Genomic DNA, 24332 nt, shown 5'->3' on the forward strand with positions numbered 1-24332 from the left:
AACTACTCCGGGACTTGCAATGTTCTTTTAATGTAGGGTAAAAGGTACTTTAGCACATAAATTATGCTTGGAAACCCACTAAAATGCCTAATCTATAGAGATTACTTTTCTGTATGATGGAGTTACTGAATCCAACAGCCACCAAAAACTGAGCACCTCCCTATAAGTAATTCAGTAATGAATTCAGGCCCTCCCACACTGAAGGTTCACACAATCCATTCTAAAATCTCTAAAAGGCTCCTGCTATTTGAAGTTATGAGATAAAAAGAAGTCTTTCGTTGCCTCACATGTGAATTAACCTCCCTACAGGCGACACTATGAACAGCCTTGCTGGGATGTTTTCATTCATACTGGCCAGCAGGCATGCTCTCTCTTATAAACACTGAACAAATAAACTTACCCCAGAACCATGTACCAGCGGGTTCTAGTACTTTATTTTTTACGTTTAAATTTCACCATGCTAAGTAATCTTGTATAATCAGCAATGCTAGACTTCATTTCCACATTTGTACTTTGAGTATTTTTTCCGTGAGATTTTCTATGTCCCCCCCCCCCCCCTAAAATACTGAACAAGGGGAGCCGAGGACTGAACAAGGAGATATTCACCCTTAACTGAACCTCTCCTCACAACACTTTACCCACATCCTCCTTCACCACCAGTGACTTCAGCTCCTTTCCTTCCTGGACTTGTCTTTCCCAGTTTCTCTTCCCATGTTGCCTTCACTTCTGCCACACTAGTAAACGTTTCAATGAGTGAGACAACCTGTGACTCCCAGCAACTCTATGTGAATTCTATTTTATAGTGCTGTAAAATGTGCTTAAAATAAATCAGAACTTCACACTTCACTTTCGGTTCCATAAAAATGTGGCCTTTCATTATGGGCAACAAGCTGAAGAGAGGCTATTAGTTTGACTGAATGCCATTGCCAAAACACTCAAACTGCGTTGCCAGTGCCGCAGAGTAATTATATTCTCTATAACAATGTTCACAAATTTAATTTGACAAATATTTAGTACTGGTGTTTCTTTTTTAACTCAGATTTTCACACCGTAATATTTTCTAAGAAATTATAAAAGGAACTGAACCTGCTCTGAAGAATACATTAGGTGACTTGGGTAGATTTGCAGCCACTGGACTAATAAATCCTGTTTAAAGTTTCTTGGGCACACCCACACACCTGTACGCATGTGGGCATTCCCAAACTTTGATCCAATGACTTTCTACAGTGGAAGTGGTTGGAGATTCCCTTCAGCACATTGCTGGTGCAACTCTCTTGTAGGGTGGGAATGAGAACAGATCAAACCCACATTGGGGGTGGGGGGTAAAGTATGGGCTAGCTCCACAGAAAAATGTTTCCCCAAAAGTGTGCTTGGAGACAGGCCTCCCGAACCTCATGCAGACTTCTCGACTATGAAATTCTACGCAGAGTTAATAGGATTCCATGAGAAGAATCGCCAGACATTGCCAGTAGGACAACTGGAAACCTGCACCTGGTGCTCAGCACTATCAACCACGTTTTGCAGATCTCTATGTGTGAAGATTCACAGCCCTGGGAGGAATAGAGCCCTTATCAGACAAGGCACTTCCCCCTTTCTCATCTCATAAAGCTGTGGAAGGCTGCAACGTTTAGGTCGCCCCATTGAATCTGATGTCATATATGGCCCAGGTTGGTAATTTTCAGATCATCTTACAGTTAAAATATATTCCTTCACCCAGCTACAAGTGAGTTTCCCATGCAGGAAATAGGGAAATCACACAATGAAGGGTGGAGGTCGGTGGCTACTTTCAGGGCTAGATGAGCTGAGGAATCCTCAAGTCATACAGTCATTAAAGCAGTCATGAGAAAGTATACATCTTTGCTTAAAGGGACATGCACAATTTGCTGTTGAACATAAATAACATCCCCAAGTACTGTGCCTGTCCATGAGATAATGGAATATTTAATAATGCCTTCAGAAAGCATGTAAATATGGACAAATGTGCTGTAAACAATCTGTTTGGATATATGTTTAAACTCATTAAGGAGATATGGCACCCTTGCCCTCGCCATCTTCAGAAAGAGAGTAAAACTGGCCTGCCTACACTGTTATTTATGGGGCTGGTTTGAAACAAGTTACATCTTTTATCTCCCTGACCTTTAACATGTCTTTTGAAAACTCTCTAAACACACAGGTGTGTCAAACCTTTCTTTAAAATATCACCCATCAAAGTCAGAGTCTGCCCTGATTGGTGTTTCCTAATCAGTCGGTGCCGCACAAATCAGCCTACGATTTGAGTCGCCTGCTACACAGCTTTAAATACTCAAAAGTTTGAAATCAGTATGTCTTACATGCATCAAATTTTTCATAACTGATGTCAACGTTTTTTCATTTATTCTGACCATTTATTGGTGAAAGGTAATTAAAAGTTTCATGATCTTGATCCCGAAATACCAAACCTCCACTCTTGTCCCTTAGTTTGGTATCTTATCATGGAAGTTTCAACTTACAATCCCTTAGGAATCTTCTTCCATATCTACAGTGGTTTCATCTTTCTGCTACTATCCAGACTTGACCAGGTTGGCGCCATGATCATTGGTTTGGCTCTGTACTTGCAAAGAGGCCACATCGCTTGCAGAATTGTACAACATGACTGCTTTACAAGTTATCACCATGAAAATATATAACCCCACCGCTAGGATTCTGAATTTGGATACCTGTGGCAAAAATGGACCTTAAAATGCTCTATGTTTTGTTGAAAAGGCTATAAAGGACACTGGCCCAACAGCAAGGCGCAAAAAGACAGACCTATACAGGTTTAATTGCTTGCTTCAATCAACATTTGCTACATCAGTGGCAATACTAGGCTCTCACTGCAAACAAAAGGCAGCTAACCCTTCACCTGACAGCCTGGGCATTATGGAATGACTTGTCAATAGTCCTTACATATATCCACTATCTCATCCAGGTCTTTACACTAAAATGTACAGATGACAGTGAAAGTATCTGCAGTATTAATCCAAGACGTTATCTGTAACATATTCACTGCTTCAGAAGTAGAACTTAACTTAAAGAAGGGTCATGTTAGTCAATTGTCTGCACACGTATGCAGTGGATACATCGCATGTCCACAGGAAAGCCCCTATATTTCCCACTGCTACTGCTGATAGGACTACCCAAAAATGAGAAATATTACACAACCCGTACACTGCAGGTATGGACAAATCACTCACTGACAGAGATGGAACAATTGCCCCCGTTTGACCAAATGCACAAGTTACTACTTGTGTAACGATATATCTGTAAGAGACATTAGTTAGTGATAGATTCCTTACCTTAGAATATCCCCAGGCGTCAGACTGGATCCGGAAAGATTTGCTTAGCAGTACCCCTGCGCGTCAGTAGATGGCGTACTGCAGCTCCGCTTCCGTCACAGGCGTCGTCAGCGCCGAGATGACGTCACAGAGAGTACTTAGGCGCCACCCATTCACGCCGACGTCAGTTCTGTACACAAATTTCCGTGCCAGGAACGCAGAGCCATGCAAGATACTGAACATTGGTGCTTAAAAGTAGGGCCCAATAGGGATGTCCTTAACCCTAGTAATCAGTCCGCAGAACGGGAAGGATGGGTGGGCTGTAAGGAATCTATCACTAACTAATGTCTCTTACACATATATTGTTACACAAGTAGTAACCTGTGCATCTGAAAGAGACTCGTTAGTGATATGCTCCTTACCTTAGAATAGATACCCCAGCAATACCAACCCCGGAGGTGGGTCTGCGAACATGATTACACCAGAAAGTCACGGAGCACAGAACGGCCAAAGAAGCAGTCTCTCCGGACCGGACTGTCAAGGCAGTAGTGCTTGGTAAATATGTGCAGCGAAGCCCACGTAGCTGCCTGACAAATGTCCTGCAAGAGAACGCCGCGTCCCAAGGCAGTAATGGCTGCAGTTGCCCTGGTCGAATGGGCACGCATCCCCACAGGAGGCTCCTTCTTGGCCAAGGAGTAAAATGCTTTGATGCACAGAACGACCCACCGGGAAATGGTCCGTTTGTGTACCGCCCAACCTTTTTTGGCGCCCACGTAGCCAACAAAGAGTTGATCATCCACCCAGAACTGTTGTGCACGCTGCAGACAGAAAGCAATTGCACGTTTTGGGTCCAGACGGTGGAGCCTCTCCTCTTCCCTGGAAGGATGAGGAGGCGGAAAGAACGTGGGCAAAGTGATGGTCTGCCCGATGTGGAAGGACGTGACAACCTTTGGCAAGAAAGAAGGACGGGTCCTTAAAACCACTTGTCTGGATGAATAGAAAGGAAAGGAGGTTTAGAAGAAAGAGCCTGGAGCTCACTTACTCTTCTCGCAGAGGTGATGGCTATCAGGAAAGCTGTCTTCAGAGTAAGAAGACGAAAGGGACAGTTATGAAGGGGCTCAAAGGGAGCGCACATCAGAAACGTCAAGACAAGATTCAAGTCCCACTGAGGTATTATGAAAGGCACGGGAGGGAACGTGTGCGTAATGCCTTTGAGGAGACTTAACAACCAGGGACTTAAAAAAGGAAGGCTGATCAGGAAGCCTCAGAAAGGCAGAGATGGCAGAAATATAACCTTTGATAGTGCCCAGAGCGGAGCCCTGATGGGCCAAAGACAGTAGAAATAGAAGAACCTCAGAAAGAGAGGCAGAAAGGGAATCCACAGCCTTTGCTGTGCACCATGCCACAAACTTGTTCCATCGGCAGGCGTATACCTTCTTAGTGGAGGAACGCCTGGCTGCCAGAATGACATCACAAACTTCAGGAGGGGGGTCGAAATCCGTCAACTGTCGCTGCTCAATCTCCATGCATGGAGGTGGAGACTGGACAGGTTCGGGTGAAGGACCGTCCCCTGCTGCTGCGACAGCAGATCCTCCCGAAGAGGCAGACGGATCGGGGGATCGATGCTCATACTGAGTAGCTCGGGATACCATAATCTTCGAGCCCAGCCCGGAGCCACAAGAACGACTTGGGCCCGGTCGCCCCTGATCTTCTTCAGCACTCAGGGCAGAAGAGGTATAGGCAGAAAGGCATACAACAGACCGCAGCTCCACTCGCGACGAAAACCGTCTCCGAGCGAGTGCCGCCTTGGAAATTCCAACGCGCAGAACTGATGACATTGCGCGTTCTCTTCGGTGGCGAATAGATCTAACCAGTGCTCTCCCCACTGCAGAAAGAGAACCAGCACTACGTCCGAGTTCAGGCGCCATTCGTGATCCATCATGCACCTGCGGCTGAGTTCGTCCGCCCTGGCGTTCAGAGAACCTGCCAAGTGTTGAACCACCAAGGTAATGCCTTGATGTTCCAGCCATGTCCAGAGGCGCAGAGCCTCCTGACATAGGGTCCACCCCGCCCTGTTTGTTGCAATACCACATGGCGGTGGTGTTGTCCGTGAACAACTGCACTGCACTTCCCCGGACCGAGGGAAGGAATGCCTTCAGTGCAAGTCGGAGCACCCGCAGCTCCTGAAGGTTGATAAGGAGCCGGGACTCCACCGGAGACCAGAGGCCTCTGATCTCCGCCTCGCCCACGTGGCCTCCCCATCCTAGGAGGGACGCATCCATTACTACTGTATGCTCTGGTTGGGGAAGGGAGAGGGATCTGCCATTGACCAAATCGTGATTCGCCAGCCAACACTGCAAGTGTCGTGCAGTGTCCACCGAGATCTGGACATGATTGGATAGATTGCCCCGATGCTGCGCCCACTGGAACTTCAGGTCCCACTGCAGAGCCGGCATGTGCCATCTGGCATGCTGCACTAACAGGATGCAGGAGGCCATCAGGCCCGGAGCCGAAGGTCATCCTGACTGAAACCCAGAATAGAGGCCGAAAGATTGGAATCATGGCCTGAATATCTCAGACTCGCTGCTCAGGAGAATAAACCCGAAGCAGCGTCAAATCCAGAACCACTCCGCTGAAGAGGAGCTTCTGGGAGGTACTCAGGTGCGACTTCGACACGTTGATGGAGAACCGGTCGGCCGTAGTCTGAAGGTGGGTGACGATTGCTTGGGGCGAGCCCGACTTCAACAACCAGTCGTCGAGGTAGGGGAAGTCTGACACCCCTGACCTGCTCAGATGAGCTGCGACCACCGCCATCACTTTCGTGAACACCCTAGTGGCGCTGGTAAGGCCGAGGGGGAGCACGGCAAACTGAAAAAGCTCCTGGCCCACCGTGAACCGCAGGTAGCGCCAGTGAGTTGGCAGGACGGGAATGTGTTAATATGCGTCCTGCAAGTTCAACGCTACCATCCAGTCTCCAGGGTCCAGGGCAGCCAAGACCTGAGCCAGAGTCAGCATCTTGAACTTCTCTTTCCGGAGGAAGCAGACGTCCCTGAGGTCCAAGATGGGGCGCAGGCCCCCCTTGTCCTTCTTGGGGACCAGAAAGTAGTGGGAGTAACAACTACTCCCTATTTCCTGACCGGGAACGCACTCAATGGCCCCTTTGGCCAGGAGGGCAGTGACTTCCTGTCGGAGAAGAGACAAATGATCCCCCGACATGCGGTGGTACCGGGGTGGCATAGCTGGAGGGGAAGACTGAGAGGGAAGTGAGTAACCTTCTCAGATGATCTGCAGCACCCACTTGTCCGATGTAATTGTGCGCCATGGGTGGAGGTGGTGGCGGACCCTGCCACCCACCGGCGTGGGGTGCTCCCTGAAGCTCGGATCAGGAAGGCTTGGAGGTGGAAGCAGCAGGGGTAGAGGTGGACTGACCCGCACGTTGGTGCCCAGACCCGCCTCTGCGGAAGCCACGGCCGCGCTGAGGTTGGTTCTGCACAGGTTTGTTGGAGGGGCGTGCCTGGGTGCCCCTGCCCTGGCCACGAAAGGAACGAAACCCAGGAGTGGCAGGGTTCTTCGTAGAAAGACCCAAGGACTTGGCCGCGGCCCTTGAGTCCCTAAAGTGCTCCAGTGCACTGTCGGCCTTATCGTCATTGAGCTGGGAGCCATCAATGGGCATGTCCATGTGCGAGCCCGCGACATCGGGCGAGAACCCGGTTGAGCACAACCAGGCGTGGCGCCGCAACGCCACAGTCGTGAAAATTGCCCTGCCCAATGAATCAGCGGTGACCAAACCACACCGGATGGCAAACGTAGCCGCATCCTTCCCCTCAGCAATCTCCTGGGAAAGGACAGCCTTGACCTCCTCAGAACACTGAGGAATGTAAATGTAAATGTAAATGTGGCGTATTTGTATAGCGCGAACAGTGACCCGGAGGCATCCCGGCGCTTGTACTCCTACCACAAGGGAACCCCTCCTGGCTTTTCCTTGTGGGGTGTCCACTCCTGGGCATCCCATGGTGAAACCAGGCATCCCTTGTGTATCAGGGGGCCTTTGTGGAGACTAAGCAAGCTATTGCCCAGAGTTGCAGCGTGGGACCCATGCTTAGAATCGGCACTGAGGCGAGAATATCCGGTCAGAGGAATTTAAGCCCGAAACCCGCCGAGGCGGGAATCGAACCCTGGTCCCTGGCCAGCGTTCTGCATCAAGGTCTGCCGCTCTAAGCATTGAGCCACACTTCTCCACTGACCTGAGCAACGGAATTACACACTGCGTCAGTATAACGGCCCAACAAGCAGGCGGTTTTAACCGACGGCAGTCCTAAGCTGGCTGAGGAGAACAACCTCTTACCAAATTGCTCCAGCCGTTTAGAGTCCTCATCTGGAGGAGCAGTAGGAAAGGCACTCTGCGACGTCTAGGCCTGAATGACCAGGCTCTCAGGCGTAGGGTGAGTGGTCAGGAAGGTGGGAACGTTTTTATCAACCGGGGCCCCCCGCGGCCGGCCGCAACTAAGTGCCCAAGAGGGCTTCGGTAAGGGCCTCATTAAACAGGAGCAGCAGCTCCGACTACGCAGACTCCGTCTGGAGCACCTCTGTAAGGAGGTTGGCTTTGAGGGCCACTGTAGGGAGGTCGAGATTGAGGACCTCCTCAGCACGACAAAGCACACGGTGTAGGAAGCTCCCTCCTCCATAGTAGGTGAAGGAGACACAAACCCCGGGTCAGAAGAAACATTGAGTTCGCCCGCGTCCTCCAGGTCGTCCACCCAATTCTGCTCAGAGTCACATTGCTGGGCAAGAGGGTCCTCGGACCCGTCCCAGTCGTCATCCGCCTCTGGCGTAGAGGGGGCCTGACACGGGGGTAGAGCCGGAGCAGGGGAAGGGACAAACGGCATCAGGAACGGCGCCGGCCGGGCCGGAGCCGCCTCCCAATTCGGGTCCCAGGCCGGAATAAAATGGTCCGGGAACCGGGGCAGGGGTGGGATAAACGGCACCCAGTGCGGCGCCGGGGGTGGAGCCGACGCCACCTACTGACGTGCAGGGGTACTGCTAAGCAAAACTTGCTGGAACCAGTCTGACACCTGGGGATATTCTAAGGTAAGGAATCTATCACTAACGTGTCTCTTTCAGATAATTGAGGAATTTGATCTTTCTCCAGGGCAATTCCTACTCCATAGACAAATTGTATCCAGCTACTGTCCATATTTTGATCTAAAAGAAGGCGAAACCGCAACACACTCGGTAGTACAAACCATCCTTCATATGGGAGCGGGCGACATTTTGTCATGAGGTTATACAAAGCTATTCAGGAACTCACAGCCAAACTGTTAAACACACTACGACAGACATGGGAGGCAGAAATAGGCGTTGTCCACTACACAATAAAGAGCGGGAGTATGCAATAGAATACCCAAAGAAAGTATCCCAGCAGGCTCGCTTTAAAAACATACAATTCTACATGTTGCATAGGGCGTACATAACACTAGCATGTCTGTAACAATACTACCCTGATACGATGAACCTCCCACAACATCCCAGACCCCCCCACCCTTGGCTCCAGAGACTCGGATCCCAACCGAAAACACAAGTTCTAGACCCCAAGCAGTCACATGCCCCTAACACCCCTCAACAGCTCAAACGAATGCCTGGCACACGGGTAAGCTAGTAGAAATTGCAGCAGCCCCCCACTCCCCCCAAAATATATATCTGTATATTGCAGATGGCACGACAACCCGCAAACACAACACTACTACCCGAGCACAACTCAAAACCCCACACGGTTCACCCCAGTTAGACCCCCAGTTAATGGTGGAGAAACCACACCCATAGCTAGTAGACCGGAACTTAGAGAAAGATTACATCTTCACATGCAACAGAGTATACCATAGCACGATTAGATGCATAAACAAATTCCCATCTCACACTGAGCAAGTGCTAGCCCAATCAAATTGTTGCAACTCTAAACAATGTGTGGGGAAAACCCCGTATTACATGTATAAAACAAATATGATGCATAATTACAGATGTAGGAACAGTATAAACATATACAATGCTAATAAAAACAGTTAACAACAACAAAAAGAAGGGTCATGTTATTATTTATCCTCAGTTATGGGGGACCCATACATACTGGCCGACCCATGACCCTACTTTCCCTCCAACATGACATCTCAGAGGGTGACACCGCTTGGCTTCCTGCACTCACCTCAATGATCCGGGGATCATTCTGCTTGGCTGCATAGTGGAAGACCGTCTCGCCATTGCTATCAGCAATGTCCTTCCGGGCATTGCACTGTTCCACTAACTCTCTGATGCACTCGACGTCCCCCTTCTGGCAGGCAAGATGCAGTGGGGTGCAACCATTCTCACCTTCTGTACTGTTCACGCTCCTAAAACGAGGCACGGAATGTAAGGGGAAGACAGGGACAATTACTCACATTATTAGTCAAAGTGTAGGGGACGAGGGGAGGTGCTTGCAACTGGCTATTTCTATTTTCAGATGGCAAACCCACTAGTAGAAGTTTGGAACCCACTGACCTTTAAAGCACTGCATTGGCCGAGGTTGTGGTATGGGGTAAATGCAGACAGACAAGTGCACTAACTGCTCTGAGGAACAAGTCAATGCATTGAATTGTAATATGTAGGATAGAGGGGGCAGGTGTGACAGATGTGGACCACTGGCAATCAGTACTGGTAGCGTTATTGTATTTGGGGGCAAACAGGAAGTAGGGCAGACAGACACTGGCATAGCAGTGACATCCTGTGGCTAATCAAGATGTGGCACTTGCTGACGTCCTGGAGGAAGAACACAGAAGCAGTAATGACACCCAGTGGTCAGTCATATTCTGGCACTGGTGGACATCTTGAAAGGAGCAGAGAGACATAGGTGCAGCAGAAACACCCCCAGTCATGCCACAGTGTGGCTTTAGCTTATATACTGGAAGGAGTATCACTTAATCTCCTCTCCCTGTGCCTAACAAAAATGAATGTGTGTCTGTATGTAACGATACTGGTGCTCATATAAAGCACTCTGATACCTCTGGGTCTTGTTAGCGCTATATAAAACTCCCCCCCCCCCAAAAAAAAGGAGTAAGCAGACAAGTGCAGCAGTAGCACAACTAAGATGCGGCCCAAAACAGACAATGGTGTAGCAATGACACCCGGACACAAGCCAAAGCATAGCACTGGCTGCATAAGAATAAAGGGCCCAAGAGGTGCGAGGAGAGGAGGGCTGGGGTTATACACATGTACCATTTGACCTCACCGTAGGATTTTGTTATGCCGGAAGCTCTCCGTTTGTCCGGTGTCCACAGCTACATGCGCCAAAGACCAGGTGGGGTGGCTCCTAATGCAGTCTGTTAGCTGCTGGATGACATCAAGTGTCAGTCCCTGACGTACACTCTCATAGAATGGCCGAAGCTTCTGTGAGAACTCATCAAACCGCTGGGTGGCTTCGGCCTCTGTATCCAACTGGAATATCCTGGGAGAAAGATGGCAGTATGAAGAAGCAATTCGGAGAGTCCAGTCCCTGCCATTTACCATGCTTACATTTATTAATGGATGTCAGTGAAGGTAAGCCGGTTGAACACAAACAGTAACACTGGCCTTGTGAAAGAAAAGCCATTGAAAGCTTTTAAAGTGATGCATACTGGTGAAGGATGAGAGTGTTGCTGCCCTAACTCAGCCCTCAGAGAAGAGACTGCCCCTACATTGGCACTTTATAGACTGGTTCAAAACCTGCTATTAAAAAAGCCGCTTGGAGCGGTGAGGCAATTACCACCCTACAGTGGCAGGTAAAGAAGAACAAATAATGTCCACTATCAGCCCACCAGTGTACTAGTCTGTTTTATTCCTTGTAATCTGGTTAATGCTTGCAATAAAAAAAATGGCAGGGACAAATAGAACTCTGCCCAAGCCTAAGGCAACACTCTAATACTAGTATCAGTGATATCAAGGCCCGCATGAACACGACACTCCATTTTTGCTACTGCTTTATCTAAAGAGGTGAATTTCTTCCACAAAGAAAGCAAGAGCTACAATTAAGAAACCTGCATAAACCATACAAGTCATTATTTCAAAAAATATGTACTCACCTAAAAATAGTCGCATCTGGAATAGGAATTACTTTTTTTACTATAACATAATAATTGATTTGGTTTAGATATTGGCAAATTGCTTGTGTGTGATAAGAAGAATTAGGACAAAGTCTAAAAAGTCTCATCACATATCAGCAACTTCACAAAGTCTCTTAACAACTCAACCATGTCACTAAATCGGTTATTTCATGGGCACAGAAAAGAAAAAGTTGAAATACTGCATCTTCAAAATGCCTCTCAAAATTCCAAGCCAGAAGGGATCCTGGGGGTGGGGTGGATTATTACTGACACCTGCTCACCAGATTTACCTGGGTTATCATATCAGGAAGTTCCTGCAATGTATTCTTATTCTGAATGGCAACAAAGCAAAGGCTCTCAAGATTTGTAAAAAAGCTGTGTGGAAGGCCACAGATCTTTGCTGCTTTATTCACTAACATTATAAGTTGAGAATGGTACTCAGCATTAAACAAAGGATGTAATTTGTCTTAACGCATCAACGTAAAACGTCTCAGAATGGCAAACATAAAAGGAAGCACAAATGGAAGACTATTCCACACAGCAAACATTTTGCATTGTGTGCATGTCGGATACACAATTAGCTCTCATCATATCATCATTCTGTCAAGTGAACACATTTGTAACATACTACAAATTGTTGGAAATGGGATCCCTGGCTGGCCAGGGCTTGCGCCAAAGTCAGCCAGAGACCACCACTCCCAAGTCAGGGCAAGGGGGTCACACGTCAAGACAACCCCTGCTCACCCTTTAGGTAACGTGGCGCGAGCAGCAAGGCCTTTCTCGGAGGCTATGTGTAAAGCATTTGCGCACGCACCCACCAGCAATAACCTCCAGGGCCCCCAACAAAAGGAACTCCACACAAGGTATATAGGAAAATAGTCTTTGTATTAAAAAGGACACATTAGATAGGAACATACACTTTACAAGGTGCCGGAGGCACGGGCAGGATTTACAAGGGACTATGTACAGGGGAGGGCCAAGGGACCACTGCTAGGAATATGCACTTGATGGAATTGGCATTTAGAACATATAACAACTGGGAGCTTCATAGAACTAGCTTAGAACTCACTCTAACCAGAAGCAACCTACATGAGGCAATGGATATTCAGGAGGGAAGGAGTGACAAGGCACATAACACACCATACGCACCTTCAGAGGCGCAACACATAAGATTCTCAGGAAATCACATTTAACATTAGCCAATAACTTTCAACAGGCCAACTGGCCTTTCTGGGGCTAGGACGCCCAATGTCGCAATGTCAGGACAGGCTGCAGGGAGCCGTGAATAAACCTACACGTGGCAGCTGCCCACGAAGTGCTGGGCAGCTGTAGATGAAGGGGGCCAACGTGGGAGCCTAGCAGGCTCTGGACAACTGGAATGCCCCCCTGAGCCTCATAGGCTCTTCAGAACAATAGTGGTGCCTGGAGCCTCTCGGGGCTCGAAGAACAGACTGGCGCTAGAGCCTCTCGGGGCTCGAGAACAGAGGGGCTGGGGTTGATCCTCGCAGGCTCGAAACAAATGTGCCAAATGTGGAGCCTCTCTGGGCTCAACAATGGGGATGCTGGGGCTGAGCCTCGCAGGCTCAGAAACAAATGTGCCAAAGGTGGAGCCTCTCTGGGCTCAACAACGGGGATGCCGGGGCTGAGCCTCGCAGGCTCCGACGACCAAATGCCCCTGGGGGAGCCTCTTGGGCTCGAGGCTCAAGGTAGGGGTTGGGCAGAGTCCCTCTCGGGGGACGCAGCAACGCTTGAGGCCCCACGGACCTCTTAGCACCACAAGGGACCCGCTGAAGGGGAGGGGCGGGCACCGGCAATGTGCCCCAACGAACCCTCCTCCCCTTCAGTCCACTCACCGGGTCTGGTGTGTGCTCGGCGGCGGCTCCTTCTCCCGGGTGGCGGTAGCGCTTTGCGGGGCTCTCTCACCACATGAGAGCCCCGCCTTCACCATGCGCCCGGCCGCTCTTCACCCAGTCCCCCATCTCGGGACCGTGACTCGACAGAAGCTTCTCTCTCGCGCCACGATGGGGCGGGACTTCCGGTTGGGGCCGCGCTGCGATTGGCCGGCCGCCCAACCGCTTCCGGGTCGTAGCAGGCAGCGCAGCGGCCCGGCGGGGACTGTACAAACCCCTGGGCTGCGGCGGTGAGTTGAAGGCACACGAGGGGTGGGCTCCCTCTCTAATTTAAATATGCAGCGAGGTAGGCACTCGCTCGGACAGCGACCTGGGGGCCAATGCCAGGTGGGCTCCGGCTGTGAACAAACAGCGCTCCCAGGCGCTAGGTCAGACAGAAAGCGCTCCCAGCGCTATAAGTGAAAATAGAGCGCTCCCAGCGCTACAAGCAGGATAAAGCACTTCCCCAGCGCTAGAGCCACAGAAAGCAGCAAAGTCCATAAGGAGTCCAGGACCTCAGGTGGAGCACAGCAGCTCCTAGGAAGGAAAGTCCATCAGATGTCCAGGAGCAGGGCAGGGCCCAGGGAGGCAAGCCTTACCCTGAGCCCAAGCAGCAGCACGCCCCTGGTAGATTCAAGTTGGGCACAAGAACAACTTCAGAGTGTCACAGCACCCTTTTTATACACAACATCCCTTGTCTAAAGGGGCAGGCAGGGGGAGAACCAGCTAGAACTGGTTATGGGGGATTCTTTTCACTGGCCAGGCTAGGGACATCAGACGCACCCCAGGGGGTGGAGCCAGCATTGTGTGGGGAAAACCCAGCCTCATTCAGGACCCTCAAACCAGACAGTCAATCCACAAGCAGGCCCAGGCTCACTCCTCCCCTCACATCAGCATGCTAAACACTCCATTCACCACCGGGGCAGACCCTCCCAGACTCTTGGAGCCAGGCTCACCAGCCCGCCTCAGCCAATCACACACCAGACACAAATTACACACATATGCCAACTTCTAAAAGTGGGGCTTCTATACTAGACACAATCATACCGCATATACCATTGCGCAGCATTCTTTCTCACGAGTTCGCACATACCAGACTCGACCCTGCACACTCCATGCATCAGGAACTACCAGGGAGGGACACATACATTCCCCATGCATTCCTATGGGAGGGCAGGCCTCTCTCACTACACGCACTCAGAGTGGGAATCACCATCCCCATGTTACATATAACAAGCAAAACTTCTGGGGTGGACCTGCCAGAAGGGCCAAGTCCAACACAAATGTATGTACATTCTCTATTTTACACTGACAAATGTGACACATTACTAAAATCAGTAACACTGTATATGTTTTGCCAATAGGTCAATATGAGATGTATGACAAACTAATAACATGTTTCAGCTCTGCAGACGGTTTGAAGAATCTTCTTCTCGACTCAGCCTTACAGCAACTGGAAAAACAGATCCTGGAACATGTATAATACTATGCAAATAAAGCTGGATTAGAGGGGGAAGGTTTAAGTCTGGTATTACCTTGAAACCAAAGGGAAAATACAAACATTTGACTATTAAAAAGATGTCCCTTGTCTGATCCACAGTGAGATTACTTTTTTTTAATCTGCAATATATTTTTTCACAGAGCTATCTGGGGTTCCTATACTTTCTACAGGGAAGAAGTACAGTATGCAACCATGCATGTATCACTTTCAGACCGAGATATTCAGAGCTCTAGATGTTGGGTTTGCAGAGTACTAATCCATATGCACTGGTTGTAGTGTTGCCTCATTTGTCTTCTTAATCCCAGACGAGGAAAGCCTTGCATGGAAAGAAATTCTGTTTATGTTTCTAAATTTTCCTAATTGCGTAAATGCAAGACTATATTATTTGGTGGAAAGGCAGTAAATCAGATCAGCTTTTCTGGTATTTATGCAATACTTTGTCACCTTTGGAAATTTACTGCATTTTTGGAAGTCATATCTCTGGCACGCCAAGTGTCTGACCCTACTTTAGCGATCTGCACTAAGTCAGGTGGTAAAAGCATGACAATTTTAGTTGCACTGGGCTTCACCACTCATTCTTGCATTCATCACATTAGTTTGACGCTCCGATTACAAAAACATTTTACTGGTGCGAGAAAAGGCAAAAACAATTTGAGAATAACTGGTGATAAGTGTAAGCAAGCAAACTTGTGTCTACATTGAAATGAGGCCAAATGACATGTAAAGCATATGAGCCTGCTCCGATAAAGGGTTGTTATTAGGGTCTAAAATAGTGCATTTTAAAACGCAGTGCCTTGTTAGTATAATAAATAAAGATTGGATTTAGTTATAAAGGGTATAGCTTAAAGTTTCCTCCATATATCTCAACATTTCTAATAGCATCCAGATTTCCTATTGGTATGCACCAGCAAGGGCAGAGACATTAATCTGACAGACAGAAACAAGACATATCTTCTTTCTAAAAGTATTCACAAGCACAAATATTGGAGTGAGAGTGGAACTCAGGAGACTGATAATGTCCAGAGACCAGACTCCTGAGGGGCAGAGCCATACTTTGACAAACAAAAACAGAGGTGGATGTTTTGCAGCTCTAGTGTGTCTCTGACGGTAGCTGGCTATGTATATATAGTGTGCATAGTCCAGTGGATCCCCAAAGGCTTACAGAGGTTAAAGTAGATAATACCTTACTCTCTATTTGTGGTAGTGTGGGCGAGCAGTAAGGCTTTATCAGAGGGTAGTGTTTAGCATTTATTGTACATATTTATGCAAGAAATTATGTCACACACTCAAAGATTGAACCCAGACCAATTGTTTGTATGAAAAATATTTCTTTGTTTTATTGTATTTGTAGGACCAAGCATATCTTGGTACAGGTAAATAGAAACGTACTTTTCCAGAAAGATTGATCAGTAAGCAAGCTGGATGAGAATGACTTTTGTTACAGGTTTGTGGAAGATTCAATTACATTAGAAATTACTTTTGGATAACTTTTCAGATTACTTTTTCTACTCAGAGGGATAGGCCTAGATATCACACTGGGGCTTTTTATGGATAAAAGTTTAGTAAACAGTTTTCACAAAAAAACAGTTTCTTATGTTTTCATACAAACAACTCCCTCAACACACGTATTTCAGAGGAAAACAGTCAATGCAACCCTATGGAGAAAAATTAGGTAATAGGTTTGCAGGCAAGTAAACAGTCTTTGGGGTTGAGTTTCTGGGGTTAGAACAAGGATTCCCCCAGGGTCAAGGATGCACTCAAAAAAGCACCCTCAGCGGCACTAGGGTGGCCGGGTGCAGAGGCCCAACGTTATCCGATGGGGGGTTCTACAGTTGGTGGCTGCTGCATACGGGCACGCCACTTGGATGTGGGAGCAAAGCTCCTAGGGTTTAGCTTAGGGCAAATGGGGATCCGAATTAACACCCAAGGTGCACCCACAGCGGCGACCGGGTGGAGGGAGCTAGATTGGCGTTGGGTGTCCTTTTGGTTTCAATGGGGTTTCTCCAGTCACAACAAAGACTGCTGGCTTGAGCACAAAGACTTTCTGGAGGCGATCAACGGTTGGAGAGGTAGTTTGGGATGCAGTGGGATGCCTGGACACCATCTGTTGGGCCACCAAATGCCGTGAAGCATCGGTGCAGGGGTGTCTTTAGGGGCCTGATTTTTCTTAACGCCTCCGGTCGCAGTCGGGGGGGGGCGGGAGCCTCCAAATAGAGGCTGCAAGCGCTGGCGAGGAGGCTTGAGGTAGGTTAGGGATCACCAGATCCCAGTTCAGGCTCGTCAGGGAGACCTCCTTGAGGAATTGGGCCACTCGGGCGGTGGGCATCAGGGGAAGAGTGGTGCAGACTCACATATCCTGGCTGGAACCAGAGTCTGTTGGTGAGCAAATCCGGTGCTCACAGGAGACAGAGTCTCGGAAGGGAAGGCAGGGCAGGTCCGCCAGGTTCTGGACACAACGGGGTTTCGCAGGAACAGACCGAGGTCGGGACAGGCCGGTAGGGCTGGGGCCAAGTCAGTTGGTGCCCACTTCTTCTTTTAGCACGGCTCTTCGGTCCTTCTTCTCTTATTCTTGCTTGTTTTAGGAGGCAAGTTTCGGTGTTGCCCCTAAATACTAGATTTAGGGGCTTTTCAGGTAGGTACAGGTCAGGACCAAGGGGTCCCTTCCTTGGGGTGGGTACACACCCTATTGTGCCACCATCCAGTGGGAGGGGGGCATAAGCCTCACTCCGGTTGGCTGCTTCCACCCACCTTTTAAGATGGTGGGGACTGAGAGCTGTGCCTCGCCTCCCCCACCTGAGGTGTGAGGTTGGCAAAGGTTGGCACACCTCTCCTCCTATCTTGGATTTCCCGCCAATTCACCCTCCAAAGTGCGGGTCAGAACTGATGGGGGCCAGTTTGCCGGGAGGAGCAAATGGCTGGGTCAGCTCACAAAGGTGGCAAGCCTTTGAAGCTTCCCCTTCGTGGACCCTGCCCATCTTCGGGAAGGAGGCTTGGCACCTCAACCCAGGATGTGCTTTCTTTCAGGACCCCAAGAACGGGAGGCTCTCGACCCAGGGGCCAAGAAATCTGTCTGGTGGTGACAGTTGGCGAACAGCAACTCAGCCAGGACACTAGAGTTAGGTCGTTTTTCAGGGGGCCTCTCTAAGATGCCCTCTAAGTGCATTTGGCATCACATCCCACACTGGTATCAGTGTGGTTTCTAATGTGCTGAGATGTTTGATACCAATCTTCTCAGATTTCAGTGGAGTTCATAATGACAAACACCCAGACCAAATACTCTTCATGGTTTTTTAGGTCTCGGCGTCAACGCGCGGAAGCGCGTCTCCGCCGAGATCTTTTGTCAGCGACTATCATTCCCAGGAGACAGTCCTGGCCACGCGCATCCTTCCAGGCGATTTGTAACTGGAATGCGCGCTGTGGCCAGGCGCTGTCTCCTGGGAAGCGCAAGCACCCCACACGCATGCGCATACACACACACAAGCGCCCATGCACGCACGCACATACATACATACAGAGACACCCCCCCTGACACATACACAAACGCGCGCACACACACACAAACACACGTGCACCGAGGCCCCCCCTCCCTCCCCCGCCGTCACCGTCGCACGCATGCATACACACACGAGCATACACGCACACACACACACGCACCAAGCCCCCCCAGCCTTTTTTTGAACTTACCTGGCCAATGTCGGGGACTCTGCTCACCACGCGGCGCCCAACCTCCTGCTGGCGCGGCCCCGGGGCTCCACACCGCTCACAGGAGCCCCGGGCCGCGAGACGCAATGACTCCGCTTGCCGCCTCCTTCCGGTCTGAACGTGGCCCCGCCCCCGTCACAGGCGACCGTGCCTGACCTCCGGGGCGGCCGCGGCGGCATTCCGGGGGCATACTCAATTCTATATTTAAAGTGCCTCCTACTGTGTAATGTGACAGGCGGCCTGAAATTATGTTTTGCGAGACGTTTTTATGATGTAAACTTTTAAAAGATCTCTTTGAAAGAAGAATTTGCAGACTAAACAAAACGACGGCATTGGAGACAAACAGGAAACGTACCCGAATTTTACAAACAAAAGACGAAGTATGGAACGAAATAGTGACAAGGAAATAGAACAGTCTCTCACAAAAGTATGCAGAAAACGGTGAGACCTATTAAATGAGTGCAGAGTGAGTGCAGAGTTGTAATGCAGAGTAGTGAGTAGTGAGTGCAGAGTGGTAATGCAGAGTAGTGAGTGCAGAGTAGTGAGTGCAGAGTAGTGAGTGCTGAGTGCAGAGTAGTGAGTGCAGAGTAGTGAGTGCAGAGTAGTGAGTGCAGAGTAGTGAGTGCAGAGTAGTGAGTGCAGAGTGCTGAGTGCAGTGTAGTGAGTGCAATGTAGTGAGTGCAGAGTAGTGAGTGCAGAGTAGTGAGTGCAGAGTAGTGAGTGCAGAGTGCAGTGTAGTGAGTGCAGTGTAGTGAGTGCAGTGTAGTGAGTGCAGTGTAGTGAGTGCAGTGTAGTGAGTGCAGTGTAGTGAGTGCAGAGTAGTGAGTGCAGAGTAGTGAGTGCAGAGTGCAGAGTAGTGAGTGCAGAGTAGTGAGTGCAGAGTAGTGAGTGCAGAGTAGTGAGTGCAGAGTAGTGAGTGCAGAGTAGTGAGTGCAGAGTGCTGAGTGCAGAGTGCTGAGTGCAGAGTGCTGAGTGCAGTGTAGTGAGTGCAATGTAGTGAGTGCAGAGTAGTGAGTGCAGAGTAGTGAGTGCAGAGTAGTGAGTGCAGTGTAGTGAGTGCAGTGTAGTGAGTGCAGTGTAGTGAGTGCAGAGTAGTGAGTGCAGAGTAGTGAGTGCAGAGTAGTGAGTGCAGAGTAGTGAGTGCAGAGTGCAGAGTAGTGAGTGCAGAGTAGTGAGTGCAGAGTGCAGAGTAGTGAGTGCAGAGTAGTGAGTAGTGAGTGCAGAGTAGTGAGTAGTGAGTGCAGAGTGGTGAGTGCAGAGTGCAGAGTAGTGAGTGCAGAGTAGTGAGTGCAGAGTAGTGAGTGCAGAGTAGTGAGTGCAGAGTAGTGAGTGCAGAGTAGTGAGTGCAGAGTAGTGAGTGCAGAGTAGTGAGTGCAGAATAGTGAGTGCAGAGTAGTGAGTGCAGAGTAGTGAGTAAAGAGTAGTGAGTAAAGAGTAGTGAGTGCAGAGTAGTGAGTGCAGAGTAGTGAGTGCAGAGTAGTGAGTGCAGAGCAGTGAGTGCAGAGTAGTGAGTGCAGAGTAGTGAGTGCAGAGTAGTGAGTGCAGAGTAGTGAGTGCAGAGTAGTGAGTGCAGAGTAGTGAGTGCAGAGTGGTAATGCAGAGTAGTGAGTAGTGAGTGCAGAATAGTGAGTGCAGAGTAGTGAGTGCAGAGTAGTGAGTGCAGAGTAGTGAGTGCAGAGTAGTGAGTGCAGAGTAGTGAGTGCAGAGTAGTGAGTGCAGAGTAGTGAGTGCAGTGTAGTGAGTGCAGAGTAGTGAGTGCAGAGTAGTGAGTGCAGAGTAGTGAGTGCAGAGTAGTGAGTGCAGAGTGCAGAGTAGTGAGTGCAGAGGGCAGAGTAGTGAGTGCAGAGTAGTGAGTGCAGAGTGCAGAGTAGTGAGTGCAGAGTAGTGAGTGCAGAGTAGTGAGTGCAGAGTAGTGAGTGCAGAGTAGTGAGTGCAGAGTGCAGAGTAGTGAGTGCAGAGTAGTGAGTGCAGAGTGCAGAGTAGTGAGTGCAGAGTAGTGAGTGCAGAGTGCAGAGTAGTGAGTGCAGAGTAGTGAGTGCAGAGTAGTGAGTGCAGAGTAGTGAGTGCAGAGTAGTGAGTGCAGAGTAGTGAGTGCAGAGTAGTGAGTGCAGAGTGCAGAGTAGTGAGTGCAGAGTAGTGAGTGCAGAGTGCAGAGTAGTGAGTGCAGAGTAGTGAGTGCAGAGTGCAGAGTAGTGAGTGCAGAATAGTGAGTGCAGAGTAGTGAGTGCAGAGTAGTGAGTGCAGAGTAGTGAGTGCAGAGTAGTGAGTGCAGAGTAGTGTGCAGAGTAGTGAGTGCAGAGTAGTGAGTGCAGAGTAGTGAGTGCAGAGTAGTGAGTGCAGAGTGCAGAGTAGTGAGTGCAGAGTAGTGAGTAGTGAGTGCAGAGTAGTGAGTAGTGAGTGCAGAGTAGTGAGTGCAGAGTGCAGAGTAGTGAGTGCAGAGTAGTGAGTGCAGAGTAGTGAGTGCAGAGTAGTGAGTGCAGAGTAGTGAGTGCAGAGTAGTGAGTGCAGAGTAGTGAGTAGTGAGTGCAGAGTAGTGAGTGCAGAGTAGTGAGTGCAGAGTAGTGAGTGCAGAGTAGTGAGTGCAGAGTAGTGAGTAGTGAGTGCAGAGTAGTGAGTGCAGAGTAGTGAGTAGTGAGTGCAGAGTAGTGAGTGCAGAGTAGTGAGTGCAGAGTGCAGAGTAGTGAGTGCAGAGTAGTGAGTGCAGAGTAGTGAGTAGTGAGTGCAGAGTAGTGAGTAGTGAGTGCAGAGTAGTGAGTGCAGAGTGCAGAGTAGTGAGTGCAGAGTAGTGAGTGCAGAGTAGTGAGTGCAGAGTAGTGAGTGCAGAGTAGTGAGTGCAGAGTAGTGAGTGCAGAGTAGTGAGTGCAGAGTAGTGAGTAGTGAGTGCAGAGTAGTGAGTGCAGAGTAGTGAGTGCAGAGTAGTGAGTAGTGAGTGCAGAGTAGTGAGTAGTGAGTGCAGAGTAGTGAGTGCAGAGTAGTGAGTGCAGAGTAGTGAGTGCAGAGTAGTGAGTGCAGAGTAGTGAGTGCAGAGTGCAGAGTAGTGAGTGCAGAGTAGTGAGTGCAGAGTAGTGAGTGCAGAGTAGTGAGTGCAGAGTAGTGAGTGCAGAGTAGTGAGTGCAGAGTAGTGAGTGCAGAGTGCAGTGTAGTGAGTGCAGTGTAGTGAGTGCAGTGTAGTGAGTGCAGTGTAGTGAGTGCAGAGTAGTGAGTGCAGAGTAGTGAGTGCAGAGTAGTGAGTGCAGAGTAGTGAGTAGTGAGTGCAGAGTAGTGAGTGCAGAGTAGTGAGTGCAGAGTAGTGAGTGCAGAGTAGTGAGTGCAGAGTAGTGAGTGCAGAGTAGTGAGTGCAGAGTGCAGAGTAGTGAGTGCAGAGTAGTGAGTAGTGAGTGCAGAGTAGTGAGTAGTGAGTGCAGAGTAGTGAGTGCAGAGTGCAGAGTAGTGAGTGCAGAGTGCAGAGTAGTGAGTGCAGAGTAGTGAGTGCAGAGTAGTGAGTGCAGAGTAGTGAGTGCAGAGTAGTGAGTAAAGAGTAGTGAGTGCAGAGTAGTGAGTGCAGAGTAGTGAGTGCAGAGTAGTGAGTGCAGAGTAGTGAGTGCAGAGTAGTGAGTGCAGAGTGGTAATGCAGAGTAGTGAGTGCAGAGTAGTGAGTGCAGAGTAGTGAGTGCAGAGTAGTGAGTGCAGAGTAGTGAGTGCAGAGTAGTGAGTGCAGAGTGGTAATGCAGAGTAGTGAGTAGTGAGTGCAGAGTAGTGAGTGCAGAGTAGTGAGTGCAGAGTAGTGAGTGCAGAGTAGTGAGTGCGGAGTAGTGAGTGCAGTGTAGTGAGTGCAGAGTAGTGAGTGCAGAGTAGTGAGTGCAGAGTAGTGAGTGCAGAGTAGTGAGTGCAGAGTAGTGAGTGCAGAGTAGTGAGTGCAGAGTAGTGAGTGCAGAGTAGTGAGTGCAGAGTAGTGAGTGCAGAGTGCAGAGTAGTGAGTGCAGAGTAGTGAGTGCAGAGTGCAGAGTAGTGAGTGCAGAGTAGTGAGTGCAGAGTAGTGAGTGCAGAGTAGTGAGTGCAGAGTAGTGAGTGCTGAGTGCTGAGTGCAGAGTAGTGAGTGCAGAGTAGTGAGTGTAGAGTAGTGAGTGCAGAGTAGTGAGTGCAGAGTAGTGAGTGCAGAGTAGTGAGTAGTGAGTGCAGAGTAGTGAGTGCAGAGTAGTGAGTGCAGAGTAGTGAGTGCAGAGTAGTGAGTAGTGAGTGCAGAGTAGTGAGTGCAGAGTAGTGAGTGCAGAGTAGTGAGTGCAGAGTGCAGAGTAGTGAGTGCAGAGTAGTGAGTGCAGAGTAGTGAGTGCAGAGTAGTGAGTGCAGAGTAGTGAGTGCAGAGTAGTGAGTGCAGAGTAGTGAGTGCAGAGTAGTGAGTGCAGAGTAGTGAGTGCAGAGTAGTGAGTAGTGAGTGTGCAGAGTAGTGAGTGCAGAGAGAGTGTGCAGAGTAGTGAGTGCAGAGTAGTGAGTGCATAGTGAGTGCAGAGTAGTGAGTGCAGAGTAGTGAGTGCAGAGTAGTGAGTGCAGAGTAGTGAGTGCAGAGTAGTGAGTGCAGAGTAGTGAGTGCAGAGTAGTGAGTGCAGAGTAGTGAGTAGTGAGTGCAGAGTAGTGAGTGCAGAGTAGTGAGTGCAGAGTAGTGAGTGCAGAGTAGTGAGTGCAGAGAAGTGAGTGCAGAGTAGTGAGTGCAGAGTAGTGAGTGCAGAGTGGTAATGCAGAGTAGTGAGTGCAGAGTGCAGAGTAGTGAGTGCAGAGTGCAGAGTAGTGAGTGCAGAGTAGTGAGTGCAGAGTGCAGAGTAGTGAGTGCAAAGTAGTGAGTGCAGAGTGCAGAGTAGTGAGTGCAGAGTGCAGAGTAGTGAGTGCAGAGTGCAGAGTAGTGAGTGCAGAGTAGTGAGTGCAGAGTAGTGAGTAGTGAGTGCAGAGTAGTGAGTGCAGAGTAGTGAGTGCAGAGTGCAGAGTAGTGAGTGCAGAGTAGTGAGTGCAGAGTAGTGAGTGCAGAGTAGTGAGTGCAGAGTAGTGAGTAGTGAGTGCAGAGTAGTGAGTGCAGAGTAGTGAGTGCAGAGTAGTGAGTAGTGAGTGCAGAGTAGTGAGTGCAGAGTAGTGAGTGCAGAGTAGTGAGTAGTGAGTGCAGAGTAGTGAGTGCAGAGTAGTGAGTGCAGAGTAGTGAGTGCAGAGTAGTGAGTGCAGAGTGCAGAGTAGTGAGTGCAGAGTAGTGAGTGCAGAGTGCAGAGTAGTGAGTGCAGAGTAGTGAGTGCAGAGTAGTGAGTGCAGAGTAGTGAGTGCAGAGTAGTGAGTGCAGAGTGCAGAGTAGTGAGTGCAGAGTAGTGAGTGCAGAGTAGTGAGTGCAGAGTAGTGAGTGCAGAGTAGTGAGTAGTGAGTGCAGAGTAGTGAGTGCAGAGTAGTGAGTGCAGAGTAGTGAGTAGTGAGTGCAGAGTAGTGAGTGCAGAGTAGTGAGTGCAGAGTAGTGAGTAGTGAGTGCAGAGTAGTGAGTGCAGAGTAGTGAGTAGTGAGTGTGCAGAGTAGTGAGTGCAGAGAGAGTGTGCAGAGTAGTGAGTAGTGAGTGCAGAGTAGTGAGTAGTGAGTGCAGAATAGTGAGTAGTGAGTGCAGAGTAGTGAGTAGTGAGTGCAGAGTAGTGAGTGCAGAGTAGTGAGTAGTGAGTGTGCAGAGTAGTGAGTGCAGAGAGAGTGTGCAGAGTAGTGAGTGCAGAGTAGTGAGTGCATAGTGAGTGCAGAGTGGTAATGCAGAGTAGTGAGTGCAGAGTGGTAATGCAGAGTAGTGAGTAGTGAGTGTGCAGAGTAGTGAGTACAGAGAGGGTGTGCTGAGTAGTGAGTGTGCAGAGTAGTG

General features: G+C 49.4%; 1 protein-coding gene across 4 annotated transcripts in view; it reads right to left on the reverse strand.

Moving 5' to 3' along the window:
* PLA2G6 (phospholipase A2 group VI) overlaps positions 1-24332 on the reverse strand; it is a 604218-nt gene that overhangs the window by 206472 nt on the left and 373414 nt on the right. For all 4 annotated transcript variants that reach the window (XM_086963273.1, XM_086963270.1, XM_086963277.1 and 1 more), the window contains 2 exons: positions 10549-10764; positions 9490-9673 (listed from right to left, as the gene is read on the reverse strand). In XM_086963273.1, the coding sequence (XP_086819399.1) occupies positions 9490-9673; positions 10549-10764 (400 nt within the window). The remainder of the gene's footprint in view (positions 1-9489; positions 9674-10548; positions 10765-24332) is intronic.

This window comes from Lissotriton vulgaris, chromosome 1_1, assembly GCF_964263255.1.
Source record: "Lissotriton vulgaris chromosome 1_1, aLisVul1.2, whole genome shotgun sequence".
NCBI classification, from domain to species: Eukaryota; Metazoa; Chordata; class Amphibia; order Caudata; family Salamandridae; genus Lissotriton; species Lissotriton vulgaris.